Source organism: Siniperca chuatsi, linkage group LG20 (genome assembly GCF_020085105.1).
Source record: "Siniperca chuatsi isolate FFG_IHB_CAS linkage group LG20, ASM2008510v1, whole genome shotgun sequence".
Lineage (NCBI taxonomy): Eukaryota > Metazoa > Chordata > Actinopteri > Centrarchiformes > Sinipercidae > Siniperca > Siniperca chuatsi.
In genome coordinates, this window is record NC_058061.1 from 885,459 (window position 1) to 909,229 (window position 23,771).

General features: G+C 44.4%; 3 protein-coding genes across 3 annotated transcripts in view; 2 read left to right on the forward strand and 1 right to left on the reverse strand.

Moving 5' to 3' along the window:
- The window catches only part of LOC122867428 (microfibril-associated glycoprotein 4-like), a 439,962-nt gene that overhangs the window by 110,444 nt on the left and 305,747 nt on the right, over positions 1 to 23,771 (reverse strand). The window lies entirely within an intron of this gene.
- Positions 3,801 to 8,418, forward strand: LOC122867442 (microfibril-associated glycoprotein 4-like). Its single transcript, XM_044178245.1, has 6 exons — positions 3,801 to 3,949; positions 4,361 to 4,513; positions 4,704 to 4,742; positions 5,454 to 5,550; positions 5,720 to 5,887; positions 7,696 to 8,418. Exons 1-6 carry the CDS (start codon positions 3,944 to 3,946, stop codon positions 7,947 to 7,949), a joined length of 717 nt encoding a protein of 238 aa, XP_044034180.1. The 5' UTR covers positions 3,801 to 3,943; the 3' UTR covers positions 7,950 to 8,418.
- On the forward strand, positions 11,490 to 23,226 carry LOC122867443 (microfibril-associated glycoprotein 4-like). Its single transcript, XM_044178246.1, has 6 exons — positions 11,490 to 11,590; positions 12,002 to 12,154; positions 12,337 to 12,375; positions 20,451 to 20,547; positions 20,713 to 20,880; positions 22,517 to 23,226. The coding sequence occupies exons 1-6, from the start codon at positions 11,585 to 11,587 to the stop codon at positions 22,768 to 22,770; spliced, it is 717 nt and encodes a 238-aa protein (XP_044034181.1). The 5' UTR covers positions 11,490 to 11,584; the 3' UTR covers positions 22,771 to 23,226.

The window sequence follows — 23,771 nt, forward strand, 5'->3', positions numbered from 1 at the left end:
CAAAGGCGAGCAGCCACTCGGGGAAGAGGACGCCCACCGCCTGAGGAGAGCCGTACCCCAGCAGCAGAGCCAGGAAGCTGGACGCCACGACCTCCCAGCCCCACCCACCATCCAGGGGCGGGGGCCAGGCAGCCCTGAGCTGGGGGGCACATGGTGTGATGATGGGTGACCTGCAGGGACTTGAGGACGAGGAAACGATCTGCTGTGAAGAAGAGAGGAAGGAAGGAGGGAGGTGGAGGGAGGAAAGGAGGTGAAGACAAAGGGGTGAACGTGTTAATCAGCTGTATTGATCCTGTGAGAACTGATAAAACACAGAAAGTGGAGAGAACATCTAAATGATCCCTGTAGGACCTCAATGAAACTAACACGTATCCGCTGTCTCTGGTTCTTCCTGGAACTAAATGTGGGTTCTGATCAGGAGGTGGAACTGACTGACCCACAACCTGGAGCTTCCCATCACCTGAACTTTAAGAACCTGTGAGGTCATGGTTTTAGGTTCTGCCTTGTGTTTCGACTGTGTTTTACAAACCAGAATGTTTTGGATACATGTCGTTGAAATGTCAACACAGCTTTATATAAACACCACACTCTGAGACAATAATTATTCTGCAGTCTGATGTCAGTCGAAACAGTAATCACACTGCTATCCTGCCATGTACACATCCAGTCGTCTGACGGGGACAGATGCACACAGATGTGACAGGGCTGGCCGATATATCAAATTCAGTTTGTTGTGCATGATGTGTGAAACATTGTGACAATCGCGTTATTACAACGTGCACAAAAACTTTATTTTCAGTCTGAAAGTAACGTAGCTGCTACATTAGCTGTGAGTCCCAACAGTCCTGCAAACTGTGACATGAATCAACTTCATGAACACCAGCTGCATTTATGACTCCAGGTCACATCAGTCTGTCGCTACCTGTTTGGTAGCTAACGCTAGCTAGCAGCTGTCTGCAGATATCAGACTGAAACGGTAACAGATGAATCAGTGTTGGGACTTCTCTGCTCGATCTGTTACGTTTGTTTGTTTAACGCTGGATTATGGACCGGGCCAGTAGGGCCTCCAAGCCTCAGGCCAAGCATGGCCTCTCAGATTTGTTTGGTGACCCTTCGGACCCTTCGAAGGGAATTTGAACGCCAGGGCCCTCAGTGTGCACAGCGCAAGCTCACCACTAGGCCCCTGGGTGCTTATAGCATGAGCTAACCTCTAGGGCCCTGGGCCCCTCAGTGCTTACAGTCTTATAAACAGGTATAACATTCAGCCACCTTCATTCGCCAGAATTTGTGACCATTTTCTCCATGACACCAGCCTGAAGCTGTTTCATGTGTCCTCTCTTTGTCATCACACAGAGACGCTGAGGCACAAAACAAGAAGTCCGCTGACTTTACCTTGCTCCCTCCTCCCGCGGCCCCACCACCGACAAATCTCAAACTTCCTCCATCTTCATCGTCCTTTTCACGGCAGAACCGCCTCCAGCTCCACCATCCTTCTGTGTGTGAACCACTACTGGAAGCCGCTTTTGTGGCACAGAAACCGGTTTGAAGCTGTTCCTGCTGGTCTCCCTGCCGCGTGAGACCTCCGCTCTGTTCGTGGACGCCTGCAGGAGTTTCTGAGTCTGTCGTCTGCAGACAGGTGAGACAGGACTCAGGTGAGACAGGACTCACTTATCTGCAGGGTGGAAACAGTAAGTACTCAGAGCCTTTACTTAAGTAATTATACAGCAATGTAAAAATACTCCATTACAAGCAGAAGTAATCTACTTCAATCAAATCCCACTTAGCTTAGTAAAAGTACAGAAGTGTTATGATCTTCATGCAGTAAAAATACTGGTGTGACTGATATCTGACAGTATTAGATTGTTAATGCATCAATGTTAGAGCAGCATTTATTAATATTGATCATTTGAACAGTTTCTGAAATGAAAACATGTGAGAAGTTTACACGTGAAATGTCTCTTTGGTTGAACTGTGTTGTACTTTATTCTTAGTCTGTAACTAAAACTAAAGATGTCCGATTAATGTAGTGGAGAGAAAAGTACAATTCTATAATGTACTCAAGCAGAGTGCTTGTACAATGTACTTAGTTACTTCCCACCACTTCCTGTCTCTGCGTCTTAGTCTGAGATCACTTGGTGACGTTAAAAGTTTTTATTTGGCTATACTTCCTCACATTTCTGCTCCAGTTAGCTAACAGTGAAATGACATCAGCATACAGCAGCGTAAACTCTCAAATGATCCTCCAGTTCATAATAATCTCCATTAAGGAGGATTTCTTACAGGACTGTTGGACAAGACCGATTTGGTTTTGGTGTCTAAGAAATGGACATGTTCATCAGTGGTCCTTTCTGGATGGATCCAGCAGGTTTACTTAGTTTTGAGTATTACTACAGTTTGTTATGTGGGTGAATCTGGGCAGACAGTCGAGGCAGAACGTGACAGTTCAATGATTTAATGCTGAACTGAAGGTATATTTAAGCTTACAGGCAGGTACAGGTAGGCAGATTACAGAAAGCAGCATACAGGGTAACATAAGCTTGAAAGCAGGACATGAGCAACATTACTGATGTGACAGAGGAACAAAGGATCCAGGCTGGTATATGCAGAGAGAGGCTGACGAGGGAACGAGGTGCAGGTGAGGAGGTGGGTGGGGAAGGCCAGGTAATGGCAGAGTAGATGAGGGAAGCGGGAACAGGTGTGAAGATGGGTGGGGCGACAAATATTAATATTAATATTTTAAATGTGGGGCTTTTACTTGTAATGGAGTATTTTCACAACTAAGTGCCTAACCTTAACCTAATTGCAACCGGAACCCTAAGTCTTAACCCTCAAAAAGCCGTCTCTACCCGTGGGGGACCTCAGTTTGTGTCCCCACGATGACACAAGTCCCCACGGGTTAGTGTGCATCCAGTCCCCACTGGGATATAAGAACATGAAACACACACACACAAACCAGTCTTATTGGTGTGAAGCAGCAGCTGCGCTGACCTTTGTGTGCTCTTTGGTTCAATGAATAATGTTTTCTGAAGCTCAGAACACTTTATGCTTTATGTCTCTGCAGAACATGTACAACATGTGCTTTGAGCTAAATGCTAACATCAGCATGCTAACATGCTCACAGAGACAATGCTAACAAGCTGATGTTTGGCAGGGGTAATGTTTACCATGTTCACCATCTTAGTTTAGCGTGTTAGCATGCTACTCACATGGGCTTCAGTTCAAGTGAGACAGGTGTGACCTCATCTGAACTCTGTACTGATGTGTGTGTGCACGCACACTCGCACATACACACACACAAACTTCTACTCCTTATTGGGACTTTTTATTTACTGCAGTCACTCCCTCACCCCTGACCTTAACTATCACAACTACATGACTAATATAAAGCTAATGCTAACCTAATGCTGACCTTAAACCATATTTATTTTTGTGATCAAATTTTACTTCTTGTAGCTTTGACTTTTATCAAAGAACCAGATTTTGTTTTAAACACAGCTGTTCATCTTTTGAATTTCATGCTGATCCGAACCTTAAAGATTTCCAACTGTGAGTCCTGTAACATGAACTATGAGAAAAATAAATGGGACTTTTACTACAGGAACCAGAGTCTGAAATAAGTCCTCACACTTCACAACTTGATGTAGGTGCAACAAGACAAATTAAGAAAAATTGTGTATGTACAGTAGATCAACATACTGTATATATGTTTCCAACCCCACTCCTTCCCTGTGAGTCCCCACAACGTGGTGGCGTGTCAGGTTTGTGTGCCAACAATGTTGTGTAATCCAAAGGCACACACAGACTCAAGGACATAAGTTCCGCCCCTTCAGCAAATTTATCAGTGCGAAACAGCAGTGTTCTTTGGAATATAAATACGAGAAAGAGACATCAGAGCATCCAGACATACTGATTTTCAGTAGCTCACTTGAACAGAAATCTGACCATGAAGGTAAGTTTGTAACTAACTTTAACTTTCTGTTTGTCTAAATGTTTATGGTTTTAGTACGTTAACAGGTTCAGTAAGATTATTTAAGATATTGTGTCGTGACACAAGTTTCCTAAAATTACCTTTATTCTCTTTTCTGTATCTAGCACTTGAAACTATTTAGAGCTTCACTCCAGGGCTGGATTTAGCCTCCCTGGCTACCTGCCACTAACCTACATATATTTTAATTAGACGTGAATTTGTTTCATGTCCTCACAGCAACTCTAAATACATTTTATTTGCATTAAAAGTTAAATCTTCAGCACCAACCACAGCGGGTCTCCCTGTTCTGGCTGCAGAGGACAAACTCAGAAATGTTCAAATTCTACATTGTGTTTTGAATAAAACTAAATTTGAACATCTCCTCTGTTCCAGCTGGTATCCGTCGTCCTCCTCCTGGCTCCACTGTTGACCAGCTGCCAGCAGCTCGTCCTCCCAGTGGACTGCAGTGACATCTATCACCAAGACAACAGCCGATCCAGTGGAGCGTACACCATCTACCCCATCGGATCCACGTCTGCTGTCCAGGTACACTTCATCCTCTCTGGGGCGCAGGTCGACCTTCAGACAGTAAAAGTGTTTAACATGTGAAGACAGTGAGATACAACAGACACAAGTTCAGCAGCAGTAGTAGTACTACAGAATGTAGCACACATGGATATATGTAATATTTCCAAATGGATTAAATTGACTAATGAGCGTGTGTGTTTGTGTGTAGGTGTACTGTGACATGGACTCACAACAAGGACGGTGGATGGTGAGTATTTTAACTCAAGTGCCAAATCCGGCTCACCAGTTATCAATTCCAGGACCTGTTCAGACTGATCAAAGGCCTTCCATTAATTCTACCAAGCCAGCTCTGCCGTTACACAATCGATTTAACAGGCAAAGGTTAATGTTTGCCTTATGTTCATGTGAGAATACTCAGCTTAATATGATAGTACATAAACTCTAACCTGCCAGAGGTCCACCCAGACAGCTTTAGTGGTAGGGCAGTTGTTGTCTGTTAGCTAAACCATGCTAGTCGGGTTAGCCCCTGGATATATATGGTGAATGCAAATGACAAATCAGAGCTGACAGAGCCTCCGATGTTCTCATTTCCCAGTAAGTTCCAGCAACACTGGATAAAGAGTGGCGCATCGGACTGACATTGTTCAACCAAAGTTGGGTAATGTCACGTCTCTGGAAACACAATCAACCAAACCTGCTACCGTTAAATCTTTTGCAACGGCATCACCCAAATGTGTCTATTACAGCGCTCAAGCCTCGCTATAATGTTGCCTGACTTGTGCATCAGTGTGTCCATTGTTCCTGACCAGAATAGACTAATCTGGCGGCTGATGAATGTGTTGTCATTCCTGAACGTAGGCTTACCGCTGGTTCAAACCTTGTTGTCTGGAAACATGAGCTGTCAGGTATCTTGTGTGTTTAGCTAGTTAACCCCCCTCCCCCATCCCATCCCCCCCAGGTGTTCCAGAGAAGGATGGACGGCTCGGTGAACTTCTACAGGCCCTGGGATCAATACAAGATGGGCTTTGGTAGCGCTATTGGAGAGTACTGGCTCGGTGAGAGATGAAACCAAACTAAGTACAAACAAACTCAGATGTGTGCGATGTGACTTCAGGTTTAGCGATAGTCAGCTCATGTTTCAGTACATTACATGATACAAAGTTTATGGTTAGCTTTTACAACCACCTCATGAGTTTCTATGTTTACGTTTGTGTTTGTTTTCAGGTCTTGAAAATCTCTTCCACCTGACTCTGAGGAAACAGTACGAGCTGCTGGTGGACATGGAGGACTTCAGTGGAAACAAAGTGTTCGCTCGTTACTCCTCGTTTTCCATCGACCCAGAGTCTGACGGATACAGACTGCATGTATCTGGGTTCACTGATGGAGGGGCAGGTGAGTTGGTGGTAGCAGAAGTTGTTTTGTGTTTTTCTGATCTTCAGTTTTCACAGGGAAATGATTTTCACTAGGCGAGCTGACGACGTGTCTCTGCTCTCAGATACTTTTTTTCTGTTTCCATCGTAGCACTTCGATTAAAAGCCTCAAACTGATATCGTACAGTCTTGTGAAGATTTTATTAGACCATCTCACACAGTGACATGCAATAAACTCACACCATCGCTGTAGTCTTAAAATGCCTTTAGATTTGCCTTATTTTGTTAATTTTACCAAGACAGAGCAGAACATTTTACAGTGTAAAACTCATCTTGTTGGTATACAACGGCGTAATAGAGCCATTGAAGGTAAAAAATAATAATAATTACGGAGCCGGGGGAGGGGGTAATATTCCGAGAAAAAACTCAGAATTTTCCAGATTAAAATCGTACATTTACGATAGAAAAAACCCGGAAAAATATGTTTTCTTCAGTGGATGACCTAATCGAATTATAGTTTGCAATCAGATTCATTTAGCAATAAGGAAATACGTGTTATTTTAGCCCAGAATCACCATGTCATAAGCATGTTTCGTTTCACATACACGAGATAGTTGGACACAAATGCAAGGCTCAGAGATGTCCACCTCTAGTATGAATTTACGAGCTGGGTCAGGCTGCACCAGAACAGGAGCTGTAGTGAACAACACTTTTAATCTTTTGCGTTTCTGAGGTCCAACTTGGAGAACACTGTAGCTCCAGGCTACAGTGGGCTTGAAGTGAGGCTTGAAGGCCGAGTTGATCAGAGGGAGAGGACACTTGTTCCTCACCGTGATGTGGTTTAACTCACGATAGTCGATGCATGGCTGCAGTGATTTGTCCTTCTTCCCCACAAAAAGAACAAACCTGCGCCTACAGGGGATGAAGAGGGACCGATTATTCCAGCTGCCAGGGACTCCTTGATGTACTTTCTCCATGGTTTCTCTTGCGGGGTGTGACAGGTTGTACAATCTGCTAGAGGGAAGAGTGGCCCCCAGAAGGAGATCTATGGTGCAGTCGTAAGGCTGGTGAGGCAAAGACAGCACCGGTCTTTGCTGAATGCCTCCCCCAACTCATGGTACTCTTTGGGAATTGTAGTCAGATCCGGTTATGTTGGTTATTATTGGAAAACACAGGAAAACAAGGAAGAGACTAGCAGGATCATGATGAAGCATCCGGACTTTGAAGAGACATTGCAAGTTAGTATCAAAACTGTTGTCTTATAATCCAGTGAGTCATAACATCACCAACACTAAGTGTGCACAGGGAAACAGTCAAAGTCTACCTCCCACGCACACATGCATGAAGTCATTCTAACCTAATTCATTATAAACACTTCCATACTTTATGGTAAAATGAAAATGAAAAATAGGTTGGAGGCTCGAATTCGAGTTTTTTCTCTGAATATTACCCCCCTCCCCCAGCTCTGTAATTATTATTATTATTATTATTATTATTATTATTTACCTACAATGGTCCTAATACACTGTCGAATGTCGACGCTCTCTGGTGGACACAGTCTATAATTGAGACACTGTTTTTAAATGACCTCAAACCTAGTTTCACATTCTGACATTTACTGTTTCTGATCAGCTGACATCAGATATATTGGCTGGGCTGATTTATTGATCTAGCTCTATTCTGCAGTAATAAACCAGCACTAGTCCCAGTATGTGGACAGTTTTTTAGAGTGCCAGCATCGTAGCCATAACAGTAGTTGAAGTAGTAGTCCCAGTTGTATTAGTATCATTGTCAGGATTCATCACTGTGATTCATGCTGTGTTTCTGTAGGAGACTCCTTGAATTTTCACAACGGACAGAAGTTCTCCACCTTCGACAAAGACCAGGACTCCTGGCCTGGCAACTGTGCCAGATCATTCCTGGGGGCGTTCTGGTACAATACTTGTCACTATGCAAACCCAAATGGGGTTTATCGTTGGGGGGCTGACAAGACTCTCTTTGCTGTTGGAGTGGACTGGTACCATTGGAAGGGCCATGACTACTCTCTGAAGGCCATCAGCATGAAGATCCGTCCTGTGCAGTAAATCTCCAGGACCAACGTACAGCAGAATATCAGCTGATGATTTGTTTCTCTTTTCTCTCTCGCTTATCTAGAACATAATGTCACATGTTTATATGGAGTCTGATAACGTGTTGATAATTTATAGAAGAGGAAAAGATAAAGAAAACACATAAATAATAAAAGCAAATGTTTAGAAAAATGAGAGAAGAAGAAAAGCCAGTCAACATGTAAAATGGTCGAAGTAAATATTTCCATCTAAAATAAAAGTCAGAGTTTGATTGTGTGTGTGAGCAGCTGCTGGCTGTAAAGAGAAATGATTCTCTGCTTGTTAAGATGTTGCCTTCAGTCCGCTGGCTGCAGCTAAACACACTCTCAGCTTTAAAGTCAAACTAACTAGTTTCAACATAACGTTTGGTGGAGGCTTGAATCTTTTTCTGCTGCACAGTGACAATAAATGAGAAGCTGAGCAGAAAGCTGATATGATGTCTTCACTTTGTCTCCTGTGTCTACATTATATATACTTAAGTGCTTGTATTTAAATAATATTTTCAATGCTGGACTTTTACTTTTAGCTGAGTATTTTCACAGTGTGGTATTAGTATGATTACTGAAGTAAAGGATCTGAATACGTCTTCCACCACTTCTACAAGAAAAAGACAAAAGAATGCAAAATAAAGACTAAAAGTATAATTAGGGGATGCTGAAGTTAAAAAACTGCTTTGATATCGCGTAGAGTACTGATACATGTGCACACACACACACATTAAAAAATATGTTAGTGTCTATGTAGTTTTCCCTTATTTGTATTTGTATTTAAATGCCAGTCTACAATTTCTTCTTCTTCTTCTTCTTCTTCTTATTATTATTATTATCTTATCTTACTGATCTGTATATATTTTAATATCACATTTCTTCTGTTTATGTATGTTTTTATTTTACACGTGCTTTGGCAATGTTAACATCTGTTTTCCATGCCAGTAAAGCCCAATTGAATCGAATTGAATTGAGAGAGACAGCATGCAGTAGCACAATGCAAATTCCACATAGAATTTTAAAATAATAATAATGTAATGGTATTGGCAATATTACTATTAATAAAATAATAATAGTAATAATGAGAATGATAGAAATAAGATTAATAATTAATAATAAAAAGCTTTTTTAAAGATCAGTTTTGAGAAGTGATTTAAAATATGTCACTGATTCAGCAGCCTCAGATTTTCAGGCAGGGAGTTTAGAGCTGAGGGGTCCTGAAAGTTAAACCAGTTCTCCTTTCGTCCTGAAGCAGAACTCAGGAACAGCTAGAGTCCTGCCCGAGGATCTGAGCCTGCACTCTGGGCCATAGGGGATCAGCAAGTCATTCAACTGGGAGCTAAACCATAAAGTGCTTTAAACCTGATCAGTAAAATCTTAAAATCAACTCTAAAACTAACTGGTGACCAGTGAAGAGGCTGAAATAGGCTGGTGATCTGGTCTTCTAGTGCTTGTTAACAACCCAGTGGCTGCGTTTTGTATCAGCTGAAGGAGTGAGATCGTTTTGTGGCTTTAACCCTGAATATAATTAATTACAATAATCTAACTGAGATGATATAAAAGTATGCCTCGAGATCAGGCCGGGAGAGAAAATACCTGATTTTTGAGATGCTTGGATGACTTTTGTAACTTGTTTTTCAAATGAAATGTCAGTGTTGAATATTACACCCAGGTTTATGGCTGCAGGTTTGACATTTGTAGACTGGGAACCGGGCTATTTTTGTAAAATTGGGATAGACTTTGGAAGACCAAAAAGAATGATTTCAGAAAATTGCTTTCTTCACTGGTTCATGTCAACAATAGTACTGAATTTTGTGTTTATGTATGATATATCCCAGTGACAGCATGTATTACACAGAACAACTGGGGTCCACAGAAGACTAGGCATCAGCGACCACTACCGAAAAAGTTCAGTTTGATTGATTCAAATATGATTTGAACCAGTCTAGAGCAGTCTCCCTGATGCCAAACCACTTTTCAAGGCGATCCAATATAATACAATGATCAACTGTGTCAAATGCTTAGCTGAGATCAAGAAGAATTAAAATCGAGAAAAGTCCAGCATCAGCTGTAAGTAAAAGGTTGTTTGTGTTACAAAAAAAGACTGAGTGGGGTGGAATTACTTACTACAACAGCAGCTCATATGATACATGTAGAAATAAAGGCATGCCTCTAAAATAACCCCAAATAAAGGCCTGGTCATGCCACTGAGGTGAAGAAAGGCCACCCACACCATTTGAGAACACAGTCTTGTCATGCTCACAATGACAATGCTAACAAGGTGATGTTTAGCAGGGGTAATGTTTACCATGTTCACCATCTTAGCTTAGCGTGTTAGCATGCTACATGCTGCTCAGTTCAAGAGAGACAGGTGTGACCTCACTGAACTCTGTACTGATGTGTGTGTGTGCGTGCACACTCACACATACACACACACAAACTTCTACTCCTTATTGGGACTTTTTATTTACTGCAGTCACTCCCTCACCCCTGACCTTAACTATCACAACTACATGACTAATATAAAGCTAATGCTAACCTAATGCTGACCTTAAACCATATTTATTTTTGTGATCAAATTTTACTTCTTGTAGCTTTGACTTTTATCAAAGAACCAGATTTTGTTTTAAACACAGCTGTTCATCTTTTGAATTTCATGCTGATCCGAACCTTAAAGATTTCCAACTGTGAGTCCTGTAACATTAACTATGAGAAAAATAAATGGGACTTTTACTGCAGGAACCAGAGTCTGAAATAAGTCCTCACACTTCACTACTCTATGTAGGTGTAGGAAGACGATCTAGAACAACCCAAACACCAAACCTCAAAATAAAACAAAACATGTAGAATATTACAAAGAAAGGTGTAAAATACATAATAAGTACAAGAATAAATGAATGAAATCAGTGTAGGTGTAGCAAGTTGATCTAGTCTAAGGGCACAAACATGGTCTGTGCAAGTAAGTGAACGCAAATGACAACATGGCCCAGCCGGCACAAACGTGTGACCCCCACTCTTACACTCCGGTGGAAGTAACAAACCTCAGTGCTCAAGGTGGCGATATAGAGTTAATCAGAGCATTTCCATGACCATGCTATATATGTTTTCTATTGCATTCCTGTCTGAATGTAGAGGTGACGAAGTGTCATAAATATGCTGATGCATATGGTTCTCCTAAATACACCCGTGATACGATGTTCAGCTAGAGCTTCGACAAACTGGTCAGCCATGACTGTTTTGAGTGGAAGTGAACCCAAACAGAAGGAGTCAGCTTTCACACTTCACCACTCGATGTAGGTGCAACAAGACAACTTAAGAATAATTGTATATATACAGTATATCAACATACTGTATATATGTTTCCCCAGTTTTTCCAACCCCACTCCTTCCCTGGCAACACCCCCTCAATGGAGGTGAGTCCCCACAACGCGGTGGCGTGTCAGGTTTGGGTGTCAACAATGTTGTGTAATCCATAGGCACACACAGACTCAAGGACATAAGTTCCACCCGTTCAGCAAATTTATCAGTTTATCAGTGTGAAACAGCAGCTGTTCTTTGGAATATAAGTACCAGAAAGAGACATCAGAGCATCCAGACACACTGATTTTCAGCAGCTCACTGACCATGAAGGTAAGTTTGTAACTAACTTTAACTTTCTGTTTGTCTAAATGTTTATAGTTTTAGTACGTTAACAGGTTCAGTAAGATTATTTAAAATATTGTGTGGTGACACAAGTTTCCTACAATTAACTTTATTCTCTTTTCTGTATGTAGCACTTGAAACTAATTAAAACTTCAATCCAGGGCTGGATTTAGCCTCCCTGGCTACCTACCACTAACCTACATATATTTTAATTAGACATGAATTTGTGTCATCTCCTCACAGCAACTCTAAATACATTTTTTTTGCATTAAAAGTTAAATCTTCAGCACCAACCAAAGCGGGTCTCCCTGCTCTGGCTGCAGAGGACAAACTCAGAAATGTTCAAATTCTACATCGTGTTGTTAATAAAAGAAAATATTAACATCTCCTCTGTTCCAGCTGGTATCCGTCGTCCTCCTCCTGGCTCCACTGTTGACCAGCTGCCAGAAGCTCGTCCTCCCAGTTGACTGCAGTGACATCTATCACCAAGACACCAGCCGACCCAGTGGAGCGTACACCATCTACCCCATCGGATCCACATCTGCTGTCCAGGTACACTTCATCCTCTCTGGGGCGCAGGTCGACCTTCAGACAGTAAAAGTGAAGACATGTGAAGCCAGTGACAACAGACACAAGTTCAGCAGCAGTAGTACTACAGACTGTAGCACACATGGATATATTAAATATTTCCAAATGGATTAAACTGACTAATGAACGTGTGTGTTTGTGTGTAGGTGTACTGTGACATGGACTCACAACAAGGACGGTGGACGGTGAGTATTTTAACTCAAGTGCCAAATCCGGCTCACCAGTTATCAATTCCAGGACCTGTTCAGACTGATCGAAGGCTTTCCATTAATTCTACTATAAGGCCCATGATCATTCACAACACAGCGATGTACCGTAGTGTTGATACCTTTCCTCAGTTCGTGTTATCAACGCTATAGGTAAGCCAGAGTAACAGCTTTCGTTTAAATGTGGTTAATGTGTGGTGGCTAATGCGAAGCTATCTATTATAATATAAGCAGTGAGTGCTTGCTATTGAGTTACATGTGCAATTGAAATGTACTTTGATAGTTTAAAATTTAACCTCAGTTCGTGTTATCAACGCTATAGATGCTGGAGACCACAATCCCGAACCCCTCTGTGTCCGCGTCCCCTTCCTCTACCACCGCCATGATCATTCACAACACAGCGCAGAGTAACAGCGAAACAATGCGAGAGAGAGGGCTACATCTTTGGTGCCGTGACCGGATGTGGGACTGATGGACCGAAGAGAATTCTACAGCCAGTGGTTTAATTGATATTTAGTGAACAAACTGAAATACTAGACTGAACTGGTGATTTTGGGGAAACAGATAACCATCATCGCTAATCTAATTGCACTGCCATTAAACCTGCTCACACATAGTAAACACACATTTGGATTCTATGTTGCAGACCTATACAAACTCCCCTCAAAACATGCAGTGCCCCCCCAACGGTGCATCCAGTCTCCCACCGCCCGCAGAGCAATACACAAATGACCCTCCAGCCCTTATGAACTCACCCTATGCTGACCAGTATGTGACGCCAGTCCATGCACCAAGGCTACCAGGCTCTGGGGCCTCAGGGCAGGTACCTCCACTCTGCTTTGATGACAGCCCAGACGCAAGACTAGGTGGCCAGATAGATAAGTCAGTTGATGCGTCTGTTCGCAAACGCAATACACATGGGCCCTCAGAAGCTACACCTTGGCGGAGTTCTACACATCATGTTTTAGTTGAGATGCCAGCTGCGCAGCAGTCGCTCAAACACAACCCAGTTGCAGCACCGTATCCAGCCCAGCCTATTAGGCCCAGCCCCCAGGTATATTCCAGTTATTTGAATCCCCCTTCTGTGCCCGCACCGAGTTTTCAGAGCCTGCCAGGGGCAAATACTACAGTTAAGCATGTAGCTGCTGAGCAGGCCTATCAAATGCATTCCCCCGAAACCACATTTAGCACTGCTCAAGTTCCAGGCTATAGTGGAGCCACCCCATCGCCTCCATTTGCTAATGCATGTGTTCCCAACACAACTCTGCACAGCCCTCAGGTAGCATTAGACCAGGCCGCTGCTGTTGCTCCTCCTGGTCTGTCTCCTCAACGGACACCAATTCCAGCTTCCCACCTCAACATGCATACGGATGCTCGCTCCCCAGTTGCCCCTCCCCCTGCATCTGTCAGCCAGTCGGCCCACCCACATGTGACGCAGTTCGGTCCTCCAGGTCGAGCGGCCGCCGACCAAAGCCTTCCCATGGTAGCCTATGGAGGTTTCATGCAAACTCATCAGGTAAAAAATGTTCAAGTCTTCACGGGAAATACAGACTGTAAGATACTGGTGGAAGACTGGATTCGTGACATGCAATACCTCTTGGAAGCAATAGAGCTCCCAATGCACCTTCGTTTCTCCACTGTTGTGCGGCACCTGGGGGGTGAAGCTCGAAATCTTATCCTTAACCTACCTCCCCATGATCAGACCCCTGAGAAAGCATTGGAGGAACTGAGGGCCGAATACAGTGATGCACGAGGCTCCCTAGACCCTTTGGCTGACTTCTATGAGCGGAGCCAGAAAGCGGGGGAGTCCGCCTGTTCTTATGCTATAGCACTGGAGGCAAAGCTGCGAACGGTAGAGGAGAAGCAAAGAGGAGGTAGGCCCTTCCTAGATCGAGATAGCAAACTAACCCGGCAGTTCATGAGAGGCCTCTGACGAGGAGGTGTACACCAGAATTGCACCAATGGCACCCAGGCTCTTGAGCTTCCGAGAGCTGCAGGCAGAGCTCCGAAATTTAGCTAGAGAAAGTAAAAAGTTCCAGGTGCTGAGTACAGCAAAGAAAACATATAGTCAGGTGCAGTTAACATCAGGAGGGGGTGGAAACACCAAAGCAGAAAGGTCAAAGCACACATCTGAATTATCAGAGTTGACAGAAATGGTTAAGAAGTTAGCTCTCGTTCAGGAAGAACAAATGGCTAAGCTGTCACAACTGGAGATGAGAATGACCTCCCCACCCCTTGCCTCCCCATTAGCTTTCCAGCCAGCAAAGGGAAAAGCAAGCCAGAGTCCAAGCTTTACCTGTTACCGTTGTGGAGAGCCAGGCCACACTGCCAGAGTGTGCCGAGCAGTACTTCCGGATCCGAGCCCAGCTGAAGCCCAGCAGCCTAAGACTCCAGCTGACAGGCACATGCACCCTGCTCAACATTTAAACGCTTAGTACCCATGGCAGCTGGGGCATTCATGGGTACACAGCAAGGCCCCCAACCACCTGCAGAGAGGAATCACACTAAAGGAGGGGAAACACCCCTAGTGGGACCCAGGAACGAAGGGGAAGTAGAAGTCAATGGCAAGGCATGTAAGGCCCTCATTGACTCCGGCTCACAGATCACCAGTATTACATACAACTACTGGCAGAGCCACCCAGCTCTACAGAAGCAGAAGCTACAGTCTTCTAAAATACCAATAGAGGGTGCAGCAGGTCAGGCCGTGCCCTACCATGGTGTCTTGCACATTGATCTGCAAGTGCTGGGGAAAGACCTTAAGGCTGTACCTACCTTCGTTGTTCCTGATTCCGACTATCGCTCTTCAGTCCCTCTGCTGGTGGGAACCAATGTCATTCGAGCCTCCCGAACCCACCTTCAAGAAGCCTATGGCCCACAGTTCCTGCGCCAGGTCAAAGAGAAGCATCCAGAGTGGTACGCAGCTTTACTGAAGGTGGAGAGCGCCGAGCAAAGTGTAATGCATGATGTTGTGGGACCTGCTGTTTACACCGGATCCCGGGTGGGAAAGAGATGGATTTAAGGTGTAGGATTAAAGCTGGACCTCAAAGGAAGACTTATACGGCCTTGATAGAAGGCCATCCCTCTGTGCAGCTCCCCCAGGATATCCTGGTGGCCAAAGTGCTTGCAAATGTGAAAAGAGGTTGTGCTCCAGTTAGAGTGATGAATCTTTCCCAGCGAGTCATTACAATCAAACGACACACAAATCTGGCCAGCGCAGTCCTAGTGGACAAGGTGGTGGAGTTCCCTGATAGAAAGCATGGTGAAGCCGGGAACAGAGGGGCATGTCTCAGTCTGGACCAAGTAGTGCCTATCTGCGGGGTTGACCTAAGTGAAGCAGCGGTGGAAAGTGAAGACCAACGTGTTCTACTTAAGGATCTGTTGGACAAGAATGCAGATGTGTTCTCCCAGCATCCCAACGACTATGGTCACACCATACAGCATGAGATCCCCTTGGTTGACCCGAGGCCCTTCCGACTGCCATACCGCAAGATACCCCCCTCCCAATGGCAAGATGTGAGGCGGTTATTGATGGAGATGGAGACAGCAGGAGTTATCCGCCCCAGTAAAAGTCCGTATGCATCCCCTGTGGTGATTGTGACCAAGAAGGATGGATCCCTTCGATTGTGTATCGACTACCGGAAGCTCAACTCCTGCAGCACCCGAGATGCATTTCCCCTGCCAAGGATAGAGGAGGCTCTAGAGGCTTTGGGGCAAGCAAAGTACTTCTCCACCCTTGACCTTACATCGGGATACTGGCAGGTAGAGGTTGTGGAACATGATAAGCACAAGACAGCATTCAGCACTCCCATGGGGCTATTTGAGGCCAATAGAATGCCCTTTGGGCTGCAAAATGCACCCTCCACCTTCCAAAGGCTGATGACCTCCTGTTTTGGGGACTTAAATTTCACCCATCTCCTTATTTACCTTGATGATATTATCATTTTCTCTAAGTCCTTTCAGGAACATCTAGAGAGGCTCCAGCTGGCTTTTGATAGACTTCGGGAGCATGGGTTAAAACTGAAGCCCTCCAAGTGCCAGCTTGTGAGGAAGGAAGTGCAGTACTTGGGCCACTTGGTGTCAGCAGAGGGCATCAGGACAGACCCAGAGAAGATCAGCAAGGTCAAGGACTGGGTGAGGCCTACTAATCGTGTGGAAGTGCTGCGGTTTTTAGGTTTTGCGGGTTACTATAGGAGGTATGTTAAGGGCTACTCCAACTTGGCTGCCCCATTGTACCGCCTTACCTCCGGCGACCCTAGAAAGAAGAAAAGAGGGATAAAGAAAAGCCCAGACCCTGACCAGGCATTTCTGTGGACTGCAGACTGTGAGGAGGCCTTTCAGTCTTTAAAAGAAAAGCTGATAAGTGCACCAGTACTTGGCTATCCGGACTACAGTCAGCCCTTTCTGCTGCAGACTGATGCCTCAGGAATGGGACTTGGCGCTGTGCTAGTACAAGTACAGGATGGGGTGGAAAGAGTCATTGCGTATGCGAGCAGAGGCCTGAGTCCACCTGAGACAAGGTATCCGGCGCACAAGCTTGAGTTCCTCGCTCTCAAGTGGGCTGTGACAGATAAGTTCCATGACCACCTCTACGGGCGCAAGTTCTCTGTTCTGACGGACAATAATCCTCTGAAATATGTAATGACCTCATCCAAACTCGACGCCACTGGTCAGCGATGGGTTTCTCATCTGTCCATATTTGACTTTGACATCCAATATCGGAGGGGACAAGATAACTCCAACGCTGACGCCCTCTCACGTATGTCCAATCAGGAGGTGGCGGAGACCCTGCAATCATGTCCGCAGCAGGTGAGGACTGGTGGCCCGAGATATAAGGAGGCACAAACCACCCAGGAGCCTGAGGAGGTCTTAGGCGAGGACACAGCTGTCACAGTGGAGCCCGAAAGCTGTCTGCCGCTGGAGCCAAGTGAGGTGTATGTGGATGTGGGGATGGAGGCATTACCTGCTATGACCACACAGGAGCTTCGAGCGGGACAGAAGGAAGACCGAGTTATCGGTCCCATCCTCCACTTTAAGAGCAGGAACCACAAACCAAGCCACAGTGAGAGGATGAAAGTGGGTGCCACTGGGGGTCTCCTCTTAAAAGAGTGGAGGAGGTTAGTTGTAAAAAAAGGGATCCTGTATCGCAGTGTCAGAGATTGCCATAAAGGGGTGGTGGAGCAACTAATACTGCCAGAGAGGCTGCGTGAAACCGTCAAAACAGCCCTTCACAATGACTCAGGGCATCTGGGATTAGAGAGGACACTACAGATGATAAGAGAAAGATTTTACTGGCCAAGAATGTTTCAGGAGATCAAGGTTTGGTGCGAACAGTGTGAGAGATGCTGCCTTAGAAAAACTCCCACAGCCAACCTCAGGGCCCCCCTCGTCAGTATCCATACCAGTGCCCCAATGGAGCTGGTTTGTGTGGACTTCCTGATGCTGGAGAAGTCTAAAGGGGGTATGGAGAATGTGCTCATTGTTACAGATCACTTTTCTCGCTATGCACAGGCCTACCCCACCAGGGACCAAAAGGCAGGCACAGTGGCCAGGGTCTTGTGGAGGAATTTCTTCTGCCGTTTTGGTTTCCCTGCAAAATTGCACGCAGATCAAGGGCGCAACTTTGAAAGCGCAATTGTGAGGGAGCTATGCAAGTGTGCTGGCATCATTAAGACCCACACCACGCCCTACCACCCCCAGGGCAACGGGACCACTGAAAGATTTAACCGTACCCTGATGAACATGCTGGGAACTCTAGAGCTGCACCAGAAGCCCCGGTGGCATGAGCATGTGGATGCCATGACACACGCATATAACTGCTCACGACATGACTCCACTGGATATAGCCCATACTACCTTATGTTTGGTAGACATCCCAGGCTCCCAGTGGACCTCATCTTCGGGTCCCCTTCAACGAACCAGCCATGTAAATACAGTGAGTATGTCCAGACCCTATACGACTCCCTGTCGCAGGCCTATGCCCTGGCCAATCAGACATCTCAGCTGGCGAAAGGACAGCAGAAAAAGTACTATGACAAAAAAGCTAAGAGTGAAGACTTTAGTCCAGGGGATAGAGTCTTGGTCAAGGTCTGTCATGTGGAAGGGAGGCAGAAGTTAGGAGATCGATGGGAGGCACGACCATATGTTGTGGTGAAGAAACAACCAGGTTTGCCTGTGTACGTGGTGCGACCAGAAGATGGAGGAGCAGAGAGAGTGGTTCATAGAAACCTTTTGACGCAGTGTATGTTCCTCCCAGTGGAGCGGGACAAAGGAGTGATGGAAGAAGGGGGCGAGTCAGATGGTGAGATATGTGAGGCAGGCATTGAATCGGAAGCCGAAGAGGGAACAAGGAGTGACAGTTCAGAGGAGATGCTGGACAGTACACTGATTGGAAAAACAGATAAAGAGGAGGAGCAAATAAACACAGAGGAGGCTGACATGCAGACAGACGAAACGAGTAGCGAAGAGACAGTGCTTGTGACTGGTAGTGGTGCCAACCCCACTCAAGGGCCCAACCCTCCGAGAAGAAACCCGAGAAGGAGCCGGCGTCCCCCAACTAAACTCTCACTCGAGTCCCAAGTTGTGGAACTAGAGAGTGACCACCAAAAGATAGAAAGAGGGAGGAAGTTGTGGTTAAAAGTCAGAAGTGAAAGGAGCAACAGGGAGCCATACTACATGCACCCTGATAACAGTTAGCCACCCACTCCCACACTAATTACACACATCATGTGCAATACATTCACTCACAACCCATTCATTGTATTGAGTGTCATAGATTAGACCACACTTGAGTTTTGGGTCAATCAGATGGCTGGGACGCCATCAATTAAAGAAGGGGTGGATGTAAGGCAGTGTATTGTGTTGTCCACAAGATGTCGCTATACCGCTGTTGTGTTAAGGCAGATTCAAGTGCCTTTAGCATGGTTTGAACCTCTTGATGTACCGTAGTGTTGATACCTTTCCTCAGTTCGTGTTATCAACGCTATAGGTAAGCCATGTTAACGATAGTGGAAGTTGCAATGAAAAATATCTTTGTTGTTATCACGCTAAAGTTCATTTTATTCAGATATTTTGTGTTTTAAACTGTTAAAGACCTAAATGCAGAGTAATACGGAGAGTTAAAATGTTTTATTCTTTCGTTTAAATGTGGTTAATGTGTGGTGGCTAATGCGAAGCTATCTATTATAATATAAGCAGTGAGTGCTTGCTATTGAGTTACATGTGCAATTGAAATGTACTTTGATAGTTTAAAATTTAACCTCAGTTCATGTTATCAACGCTATAGATGTCGAGCTGTGGAATAAACGGTCAAGCCACAATCCCGAACCCCTCTGTGTCCGCGTCCCCTTCCTCTACCACCGTCCATGATCATTCACAACACAGCGCAGAGTAACAGCGGCGGTGCTGGAGACCACAGTACGCGCGCGGAAAAAGAGAGAGAGGGCTACACTACCAAGCCAGCTCTGCTGTTACACAATCAATTTAACAGGCAAAGGTTAATGTTCATGTGAGAATACTCAGCTTAATATGATAGTACATAAACTCTAACCTGCCAGAGGTCCACCCAGACAGCTTTAGCAGTGGGGCAGTTGTTGTCTGTTAGCTAAACCATGCTAGTCAGGTTAGCCCCTGGATATATATGGTGAATGCAAATGGCAAATCAGAGCTGACAGAGCCTCCGATGTTCTCGTTCCCCAGTAAGTTCCAGCAACACCGGACAAAGAGTGGCGGATCGGACTGACATTGTTCAACCAAAGTTGGGTAATGTCACGTCTCTGGAAACACAAACAACCAAACATGCTACCGTTACATCTTTTGCAACGGCATCACCCAAATGTGTCTATTACAGCGCTCAAGCCTCGCTATAATGTTGCCTGACTTGTGCATCAGTGTGTCCATTGTTCCTGACCAGAATAGACTAATCTGGCGGCTGATGTATGAGTTGTCATTCCTGAATGTAGGCTTACCGCTGGTTCAAACCCTGTTGTCTGGAAACATGAGCTGTCAGGTATCTTGTGTGTTTAGCTAGTTAACCCCCTCCCCATCCCATCCCCCAGGTGTTCCAGAGAAGGATGGACGGCTCGGTGAACTTCTACAGGCCATGGGATCAATACAAGATGGGCTTTGGTAGCGCTATTGGAGAGTACTGGCTCGGTGAGAGATGAAACCAAACTAAGTACAAACAAACTCAGATGTGTGCGATGTGACTTCAGGTTTAGCGATACAATCAGCTCATGGTTCAGTACATTACATGATACAGAGTTTATGGTTAGCTTTTACAACCACCTCATGAGTTTCTATGTTTGTGTTTGTTTTCAGGTCTTGAGAATCTCTTCCACCTGACTCTGAGGAAACAGTACGAGCTGCTGGTGGACATGGAGGACTTCAGTGGAAACAAAGTGTTCGCTCGTTACTCCTCGTTCTCCATCGACCCAGAGTCTGACGGATACAGACTGCATGTATCTGGGTTCACTGATGGAGGGGCAGGTGAGTTGGTGGTAGCAGAAGTTGTTTTGTGTTTTTCTGATCTTCAGTTTTCGCAGGGAGATGATTTTCACTAGGCAGGCTGACGACGTGTCTCTGCTCTCAGATATTTTTTTCTGTTTCCATCGTAGCACTTCGATTCACCATGTATTCATCTCACTATCTGAAAGGCTCAAACTGATATCGTACAGTCTTGTGAAGATTTTATTAGACCATCTCACACAGTGACATGCAATAAACTCACACCATCGCTGTAGTCTTAAAATGCCTTTAGATTTGCCTTATTTTGTTAATTTTACCAAGACAGAGCAGAACATTTTACAGTGTAAAACTCATCTTGTTGGTATACAACGGCGTAATAGAGCCATTGAAGGTAAAAAATAATAATAATTATGGGAGGGAGTAATATTCCGAGAAGTTTCATAGAGATAGCTGGAACCAAATGCAAGGCTCAGAGATGTCCACCTCTGGTATGAATTTACGAGCTGGGTCAGGCTGCACCAGAACAGGAGCTGTAGTGAACAACACTTTTAATCTTTTGCGTTTCTGAGGTCCAACTTGGTAAACACCGTTGCTCCAGACTACAGTGGGCTTGAAGTGAGGCTTGAAGGCCGAGTTGATCAGAGGGAGAGGATACTTGTTCCTCACCGTGATGTGGTTTAACTCACGATAGTCGATGCATGGCTGCAGTGATTTGTCCTTCTTCCCCATGAAAAGAACAAACCTGCGCCTACAGGGGATGAAGAGGGACCGATTATTCCAGCTGCCAGGGACTCCTTGATGTACTTTCTCCATGGTTTCTCTTTCGGGTGTGACTGGTTCAATCTGCATGGCCCCCAGAAGGAGATTTGGTGCAGTCATAAGGCTGGTGAGGAGGCAATGCAGCACCGGTCTTTGCTGAATGCCTCCCCCAACTCATGGTACTCTTTGGGAATTGTAGTCAGATCCGGTTATGTTGGTTATTATTGGAAAACACAGGAAAACAAGGAAGAGACTAGCAGGATCATGACTTTGAAGAGACATTGCAAGTTAGTATCAAAACTGTTGTCTTATAATCCAGTGAGTAATAACATCACCAACACTAAGTGTGCACAGGGAAACAGTCAAAGTCTACCTCCCACGCACACATGCATGAAGTCATTCTAACCTAATTCATTATAAACACTTCCATACTTTATGGTAAAATGAAAACTCACTCAAATAGGTTGGAGGCTCGAATTCAAGTTTTTTCTCTGAATATTACCCCCCTCCCTCAGCTCTGTAATTATTATTATTTTTATTATTATTATTATTATTTACCTACAATGGTCCTAATACACTGTCGAATGTCGGCGCTCTCTGGTGGACACAGTCTATAATTGAGACACTGTTTTTAAATGACCTCAAACCTAGTTTCACATTCTGACATTTACTGTTTCTGATCAGCTGACATGTAAGCAAGATAACATCAGATATATTGGCTGGGCTGATTTATTGATCTAGCTCTATTCTGCAGCAATAAACCAGCACTAGTCCCAGTATGTGGACAGTTTTTTAGAGTGCCAGCATCGTAGCCATAACAGTAGTCGAAGTAGTAGTCCCAGTTGTATTAGTATCATTGTCAGGATTCATCACTGTGATTCATGCTGTGTTTCTGTAGGAGACTCCTTGAGTTTTCACAACGGACAGAAGTTCTCCACCTTTGACAAAGACCAGGACTCCTATTCTGGCAACTGTGCCAGATCATACCTGGGGGCGTTCTGGTACAATGTTTGTCACTACGCAAACCCAAACGGGGTTTATCGTTGGGGGGCTGACAAGACTATCTATGCTGTTGGAGTGGACTGGTACCATTGGAAGGGCCATGACTACTCTCTGAAGGCCATCAGCATGAAGATCCGTCCTGTGCAGTAAATCTCCAGGACCAACGTACAGCAGAATATCAGCTGATGATTTGTTTCTCTTTTCTCTCTCGCTTATCTAGAACATAATGTCACATGTTTATATGGAGTCTGATAACGTGTTGATAATTTATAGAAGAGGAAAAGATAAAGAAAACACATAAATAATAAAAGCAAATGTTTAGAAAAATGAGAGAAGAAGAAAAGCCAGTCAACATGTAAAATGGTCGAAGTAAATATTTCCATCTAAAATAAAAGTCAGAGTTTGATTGTGTGTGTGAGCAGCTGCTGGCTGTAAAGAGAAATGATTCTCTGCTGGTTAAGATGTTGCCTTCAGTCCGCTGGCTGCAGCTAAACACAGTCTCAGCTTTAAAGTCAAACTAACTAGTTTCAACATAACGTTTGGTGGAGGCTTGAATCTTTTTCTGCTGCACAGTGACAATAAATGAGAAGCTGAGCAGAAAGCTGATGTGATGTCTTCACTTTGTCTCCTGTGTCTACATTATATATACTTAAGTGCTTGTATTTAAATAATATTTTCAATGCTGGACTTTTACTTTTAGCTGAGTATTTTCACAGTGTGGTATTAGTACGATTACTGAAGTAAAGGATCTGAATACGTCTTCCACCACTTCTACAAGAAAAAGACAAAAGAATGCAAAATAAAGACTAAAAGTATAATTAGGGGATGCTGAAATTAAAAAACTGCTTTGATATTGCGTAGAGTACTGATACATGTGCACACACACACACATTAAAAAATATGTTAGTGTCTATGTAGTTTTCCCTTATTTGTATTTGTATTTAAATGCCAGTCTACAATTTATTATTATTATTATTATTATCTTATCTTGGTGATCTGTATATATTTTAATATCACATTTCTTCTGTTTATGTATGTTTTTATTTTACACGTGCTTTGGCAATGTTAACATCTGTTTTCCATGCCAGTAAAGCCCAATTGAATCAAATTGAATTGAGAGAGACAGCATGCAGTAGCACAATGCAAATTCC

Bases quoted from the DNA above. Each gene is read 5' to 3' on its own strand.
- LOC122867442 (XM_044178245.1), top strand. The intron at 4,743-5,453 runs GTGAGTATTTTA...CATCCCCCCCAG, and splicing joins CACAACAAGGACGGTGGATG to GTGTTCCAGAGAAGGATGGA. The intron at 5,888-7,695 runs GTGAGTTGGTGG...GTGTTTCTGTAG, and splicing joins GTTCACTGATGGAGGGGCAG to GAGACTCCTTGAATTTTCAC.
- LOC122867443 (XM_044178246.1), top strand. The intron at 12,376-20,450 runs GTGAGTATTTTA...CCCATCCCCCAG, and splicing joins CACAACAAGGACGGTGGACG to GTGTTCCAGAGAAGGATGGA. The intron at 20,548-20,712 runs GTGAGAGATGAA...GTTTGTTTTCAG, and splicing joins TATTGGAGAGTACTGGCTCG to GTCTTGAGAATCTCTTCCAC.